At 37.7% G+C, this 7967-nt stretch overlaps 1 protein-coding gene across 1 annotated transcript in view; it reads right to left on the reverse strand.

Annotated features, from left to right (window-relative positions):
• EEA1 (early endosome antigen 1) overlaps positions 1-7967 on the reverse strand; it is a 197923-nt gene that overhangs the window by 72999 nt on the left and 116957 nt on the right. The window contains exon 11 of the mRNA XM_006870728.1: positions 3565-3903. Within this exon, the coding sequence (XP_006870790.1) occupies positions 3565-3903 (339 nt within the window). The remainder of the gene's footprint in view (positions 1-3564; positions 3904-7967) is intronic.

A 7967-nucleotide genomic window follows, 5' to 3' on the forward strand; every position in this document is an offset into this window, starting at 1 on the left:
TGGCCCAGGATCGGGCAGTGTTTTGTTCTGCTGTACATAAAGTCACTATGAGTCAGTGTGGTACTGACTCGATGGCATCTAACAACAATAACAACAGGGTTTCTGGTGTGGCGCTGTGGGTTAATGCGCTGGACCACAAAGTTGGTGGTTCAAGCTCACCAGCTGTTCCTTGGAAACCCTATACAGACTTGCTATGGGTTGGAAACGATCAATGGCACTTAACAACAGCAGCAATAATGTTTCTGAGGCATTTTAAATGTTCATGGGAAAAGAAAGCCCAGTGCTTATTATATGGGGCCACCACTCTCCCCAATGTTGGTGAGGATGTGGAAAACTTTAATCTTTACTCATTGCTAGTGGGGATTCAAAATGGCACAGTTGTAGAAAAATTTAGTGTTCCTCATAAAACTAACAATAGAATTACCATGTGACCCAACAGTTCCACTTCTAAGTATATACCTAAAAGGCTCGAAAGCAAAGACTCACAGACCTATACACCAATGGTCATGACAGACTGACTATTCACAATAGTCAAAAGGTGGAAACAATCTAAATGACTACCAACAGATGAATGGAAAACAAAATGTGTTCTAGACAGACCATGGAGTATTCAGCTAGTAGAAGGTAAAATCTTGATTCCTGCTACAATGTGGATGGACCTGTAGGACCATGGTGAGTGAACAAAGTCATACAGAAGGACCAACAGTCATGGACCATATATATAAACACACAAGAAAAAGCAAATGTACAGAGAACAATTTATTAGTGGTTACCAGGTACAAGAAAGTAGGAAAAAGGGTGTTAACAGTCTTGTAAATATCTTTTTGATTAAGAGTAGGATAGCACAGCAGATTATGAGAATTGCTGGCAATACAGCTATAAAAATGTACTGAACTGACTAAAGTTGTGTGATACATCTGTAACAATAACAACCAAAAATCAGTCAATAGTGTAGCTGCTAAGGCTAATGTGTACCAGGCACCTCCTGGGACTTGGTTCCTTGGTTTGGAGGTTTAGGTCATGGCTTCAACATACACCCCAGTTACTAGCCTCATAACATGCTTAGTATTTCTATTCTACCTCCTAGTTCAGTGAGCAGTGTCTGGGGTCTTAAAAGCTAGTGAGTGGTCATGTAAGGCACAACAGTTGGTTTCTATCTGCTTGGGACCGCAAGGAAGGCAAGACAGAATTGGGAAGAGGATGAGCCATGTGCAGCTAACTGCATCCATAAACAAATGCCTCCTTTCCTAGGAGAACAGAAGAAACGGAGGCTGCCCGGCTACCATTACTGAACATTTTAATCAAAGATTCCACAGAATAATTTTGATCAAAACAGAAAATGTGGAAGAGAATTTCAAATTTCCATGGTTTCCAGACTTCCTGGAGCCATGAAAGTTGATGAATCACTGAAACAGTTGCCTTCAAATTTTAAACCAAAAATATACTCTGAAGTCTTCTTAAAACTGAACAATCATTTAGCTTAAATAGTCAAAAAAGGTCTGCCTTGGGCACTGTGCTCTTTTAAGAACTGCCTATATGGGATCAAACTGACGCAGATTGGAAAGGAACCTTAGATGGCAGTGAATTTATAGTAATGGAAGAGGAACAACTCAAAAAAGAAGGGCAAGAATAGTTGCAAAACTCACAGAATATAATCAATGTCATTAAATGATATGCAGAAACTTGAACTGATAGACATGCAGAAACTGTTGAAAATGCATACAGGCAGTCCCTGGGTAATGAATATCCAACTAAGCACAATCCATAATTACAAACCAAACTCCATCTTAAAAATCCAAGGTACACACAATGCTACAAACATCAAAATATTAGTAGTAGTATTATGTTAAAGATGTTTTAGTGTATCCATAAGTGTTTTCTTTTTTGATGCGCAGGTACACTATATGCTGGTGTCCTGGGGTGGCGCTGTGGGTTAATGCTCTGGACTGCAAAGTTGGTCTGAACCACAAGGTTGGCAACTCAAACTCTACAGCCGCTCCTCCGAAACACTGTACAGGGTTATTATGGATCAGAACTGACGCTACGGAACTCAACACAGGAACACACTATATACTATATACTATATACTATATACTATATACTAGACAAACTGACATTAGATATGAACTGTTGTAATGTCAGTCTAGGAGTCCTGGTGTGGTGCTGTGGGATAAAGCACTGAACTATAAGGTTAGTCTGAACCACAAAGTTAGTGATTCAAACTCACCAGCCACTCCTTGGAAACCCTATACAGGTTGCTATGTGTCGGAACCAACTAGATGGGGCTTAACAATAACAACAATGTCAGTCTAACTGTTCCAACTTACATAGAAATTTGACTTAAATACAGACTTAGGAACGGAACTTGTTCATAATCCGGGGACTATCTGTAATCAGAATAGTACATTTAAAAAAAAATTGCTTAAAGGATTTTTATCTCCTCTGAATCTCCATGTTTCATTCCATTTTCAATATTATCTATAAGAAAGAGACAAGGTGCTCTGGTAGCGTATTGGTTACAAATCAGGCTGTTAACCTCAGGGTCAGCAGTTCAAAACTACCAGCAGTTCCATGGGAGAAAGATGAGGCTTTCTGCTCCCATAAAGATTTACAGCCTTGGAAACCCTGTATAGGGTCTCTATGAGTTGGAACCAACTCCACGGCACCTAACAACAACAACATAAGTAACAGACAGACATGAAAAAAATTACACTAATGACAAAAGTGAAAACTTCATTTGATGGACATTAAACCAAACCGGTTGCCGTCAAATTGATTTCAAGTCCTATGACCCTGCAGGACAGAGTAGAACTGTCCTACGGGGTCATTAGGAGTTTCCAGGCTGTCACCTTTACACAAGTACACTGCCACATCTTTCTCCTGCAGAGTGACTGGGGAAACCACTGACCTATCAGTTAGCCATCGAGCACTAGGCCACAACCCCACCATAGCTCCTTTGATAGATACTATTTACCTATAAAAATAATAGATACTATTTACCTATAAAATAACTGTGTGAGGACTAGTCTTTTAAAATATTTAAGTTTTATAGCATTGGCTTTATGATAATTGTATTATTAAAATTTAGTAAGAAAGATGAAAATTAAAAATTTTTTTAAAAGGTGAGATGACCAACCATTTGAATTAACTATAAAAACTAAAACCTACTAGGAGTCCTTGTCTGACACTGTAGAATAAGTACTAGACTGGTGCCCAAAAGGTCAGTGGTTCAAACCCACCATTCACTCCTCCGACTGGACAGCACTTAACAACACCACCACCTAAAGTTTCTGATATGTACCAAGTCTATGATAAGAAACCCATAACCACTTCACCACCAAGCTGTAAGGGTATACTATCATTTGTTTCCTCCTCTTACAGATAAGGGAAAAAGCAATAAAAGGAAATGAGACCTGACTGAACAGTATGTAACAAGTAAGAGTTAGTGCTAAAGAATGAAAACAAATCTAAAAATCAGCTGCGTTATTATCACCTATTGATAGCTCCAAGCACACTAAAGAGAAAACAGAAGAAATTACAATCACTAAAACTACCATCTCTTACTTGGTTAATTTCACTTTGGAGTTGTAATCCATGCTGCTCCTTTTCCTCCTTCTGCTGCTGCAGCTGCTTACACTCTGCCTTAAGATGTTGGTACTTGGTCTCCACTTCTGATAATTCTTCCTTGAGTTTTTGCGTAGCTTCTCCTTTTTCACCAAGTTCTGCCTGTATCCTCTGTAGTGAAGTTTCAGATGCAGATAATCTTGACTGAAGCTGTTGACAATCTAGGTCTTTCTGATGAAGGCTTGCCTGTATATTCTTTTTACTCACACATTCTTCAGTATGTTTCTCCTCTAGATTTGTATAGTCAAGTTCTTTCTTCAGTAATTTTTCAGTCAAACTCTGAAATGCCAATTAAACAGGTTATATTTTCTCTAATATTCTGAATTATTTCAATTCTGATTCTTCATTTTTGCTCTTCTTGATAAAGACCATCATTTAGTGTAACAATTTCAGACTAATTAAAATTTCTAGGGACATAAAAATCATGATCTAAAAACATCACTTACCAGTCTTTTATTTTGTAATTCACTCAACACCATCATGTTCAAAATACAGAAACACTTTTAATCAAGGATCTGGATCAACCAGTCCAGGTAAATGTCAAAGTTTGGTCTGAGTAGACTTGTTACAATTAACACTGCACACTTAATAAAAACACAAATAAACGCAAGACATTGATGAGAATTTTGCCTCAATTTGCTAAGGAAAAACACAGAATAAGAAGCCAGTATAAGCACCAATATAATGTCGACGCATTTAGTTGATATTTATTATACTCACTTATTACATGTATTTGTTGGAAGTAGATAAAAGAAAGATAGTAGAGGACAAAGTTATTGTCCTTGAAACAGACTATAATCTAAAAGAAAAACACATCCATAGAACAAAAATAAAACAAAAATTTTGCAAGAAAGTTAACCATAATGCATAAGCAGAATTATTCATAGATTTTTAAAAAGTATCAAATTTCTTAAAGTACACATTTTTTGAAAACTAAAAAAGTGCAAAGTCAGGTAGGGAAAATTAGTAAAATCACCTGAAAATAATAAAATTTGAAACTGGTTTAAAAATTGTGAGAGGGATCTAGGGAATAAGGCATTTAAGACCCATTTTATCTGCTCTAGTCTAAAAACGAAGATGGAGCCCTTGTGTGGCACTGTGAGCTAATGCATCATACTATAAAGTCATTTGAACTCCAAGGTCAGTGGTTCAAACTCACCAGCTGCTCCTTGGAAACCCTATACAGGGTCGCTATGGGTTGGAACCGCCTCGACAGCACTTAACAACAACAACAAAAGAAGAGATACAAGGGAGCTTCAAAAAATTCATGGAAAAATGGAATTAAAAGATAATGGAAATTTTCAAAGAACTATCTGAAGTCCCCATGCATAAAAACATATAAAAGAAGGGATGAACAAGCTGCAAGTGCAGGAACAGCCCAAGCTATTACTTTACCAGGGTTCATGAGCTGTTTGGTTGGTTGGTTGGTTATGTTTTCACCAAAATGGGCAAGGCAGCTGTAAAAGTTCTTGAACAATATGTGACTGAGGAAAAGTGAGTTAAAGTGGAATGATCAAGCAAAACTATATTCCAGAATAAGCAGTGTAGTGCTGTGGGTTAAAGCACTGGGCCGCAAAGTCAGTTTGAACCACAAGGATGGTGGTTCAAACTCACCAGCTGCTCCTTGGGAACCCTATACAAGGTTGCTGTGAGTCAGAACTGACTCGACAGCACTTAACAACAACAGGAAGATGATATAATTATGTATAAGACAGACAAGACAGAAGACCGAACTCTAAGGTAAGGAGAGTTACCAGGAGTTTGCCACAAAATTAGGCAAAAGATGTATGCAACAAAAACAGAAAAGAGGTAAGGCCACCAGAGAAAAACAGTAATAATATTTTCAATGCAACTAAGCTAGGCAAATTATCTTTTTATAAACATCTCCTTGTTTTTCTAGTTAGCAACTACACAATTTTTGACATAATTTTACTTTTGCTATTTTAGGAAAGAAATCCCTAGGTAGCACAGTGAAGTGCTCAACTACCAGTCAAAAGGTTGGGGGTTTTAACGCCTCCAGATGCACCTCAGAAGACAGGTTTGGCATAATGCTCCTGAAAGGCCACAGCCTTGAAAACCCCAGGGCTCCGCTCTACTCTCCACACATGGGAGCACCATGAGTCACAATCAACTCAATGGAAACAACAGCCGTACTTCAGAATTCATCAACTACATTAAAGTCTACTCTAGAAATGTGTGGGGTGTTTTTTAAAGAAGATTTCAAGTTGTTGAATTTCATGAATGCAGTCAAGTTCACAAACACTGAGGGCTTTGGCAGGATTTACTTGAAATACATTATATAAAAATTAAAACTAGCAAATGAATGTCTTTTTCCCTACAAGGTTACATCCAAAGTGGCCAAGTACTGCCACCAACTTCTCTATACAAAAATCATTCATTAGAACTCTTCATTTTTAAAAGGCAAATTCCTTTATTGCCCTCCCCTTTCCATCAATTTTACATTCTGTTGTTACTGATAGTAACAGATTGGTGGTTGGTTTTAAATATATATATACTTAGCAATAATCAGTAACTGTTTAAAATTCATTTGCCTTAAAAAAATTAATCAAAATCAAACAGGTTTGTTGTAAGAATAAGAGAAATTTTCATTGTCTTTAAAAGCATGAAGCATGGTAAGTTATGAGTTGGACTGCTGACCAACTACCACAAGTTCAGTAGTTCAAATCTACCAGCATCTCCATGGGAAAAAGATAAGGCTTTCTGTTCCCATACAGATTTACAGCCTCGAAGTCATATACAGAGTTGTTAGGAATTGGAAGCAACTCCATGGCACACAATCACCACCACAGAACCTCTTTCTTTCTTTAAAAGAGCGCACTCTATTCACATGTTGATGTTAAGTGCCCTGTGTGGTGTGGCTGAATCTGTGTGTAAATCTTTGCAGGAGTGGCTGGTGGACTTGAACTTCCGACCTTGTGTTTTGAAGTCTAGTGCTTATCCTACAAAGCCACTGTGCTCTCCTAACTGTTATATACAAAAGACTAACTGTATTTCTTATTACAAACCTTTCATTCCAGGACTTCTCATGGAATCTGAATCAAGACAGTGAATAAACGTTTTTTGTTTTTAAAGATTTTTTTTAAAATACAGAATTCATTAAAGAAACCAATAATAGTAATTTTACTTGTCTAAATTAAACCTTAAGGAGCTCTGGTAGCGTAGTGGTTACGAATAGGGCTGTGAGCCGCAAGGTCAGCAGTTCGAAACTACCAGCGGTTCCACGGGAGAAAAATGAGGCGGTCTGCTCCCGTAAAGATTTACAGCCTCAGAAACCCTGTGTAGGGTCGCTATGAGTCGGAACCAACTCCACCTCCACGGCACTTAACAACAACAACACAACAAATTAAACCTTACAACAAAATATGAGATGAATATTATCATTTCCACATCAAAGATGAAGAAGCTGAAGTTGAAAGAACTTCCTATGATTTGGCCAACTGGCAGTCATGTATTAGGACTCTAAGTCCCATACATTTTTCACAGCACAATTAAGACACTCTGTGAATCAATTAATGCTCAGCTGGATTAATTTAAATGATACAATGAATGTTAAACAAAACTCATAATATAATTATCGTTTAGATTAGCAAAATTATTTCCATCAAACTCACTCTTGGTGGCCCAGTTTTCAGCCAAGCAGTAGGCAGGTGTATAATAGGGGAACAACAACACTAGTAAGGAATGCTAACCAGGGAATGGTTAGTCATTCAAAATCAAAGGGTTACATTTTCCTAAGGACCAAGTTGAGAAGGGATGGGAAGGTGGGTGGTCTGCAAACGAGAACCACAGGGAGGAAGGAAGCAGGATAACTACTACATGGAGAGGACTGCAATCACTAAGATGAAATGAAGTGTATGAGATTTCTGTAAACCTTCACTCAATTCACCATTTAAAAACAATGTGCTGTCCTTCAAAATGGCCAATCATCTTTTTTTTTTTTTTTCACCAATTCTTCTCAGGATACATTTTCTTAATGTGACAATTTCTCTGTGTTAATCTCTCTTATCCTTTTCTTGACCAGACAAATAAGAATGAATGTAAAAACAATTGTAATGCTTTACAGCTTACAGAATGGTTTCATAAATCTCATTTCATTTGCTTCTCAAAGGTTAGTGAAAAAGAGCAAGCTGAAGTATTTGTAGCTCTTCAACATTCCAAATTTTATGTTCTTTTATGTTTCCAGGATTTTTGTACATCTGGCTCTGGTAGCGTAGTGGTTACGAATCGGGCTGTGAACCTTAAGGTCAGCGGTTCGAAACTACCAGCCTCTCCGTGGGAGAAAGATGAGGCTTTCTACTCCCGTAAAGATTTACACCCTCGGA

This window comes from Chrysochloris asiatica, unplaced genomic scaffold, assembly GCF_000296735.1.
Source record: "Chrysochloris asiatica unplaced genomic scaffold, ChrAsi1.0 scaffold00149, whole genome shotgun sequence".
NCBI lineage: Eukaryota > Metazoa > Chordata > Mammalia > Afrosoricida > Chrysochloridae > Chrysochloris > Chrysochloris asiatica.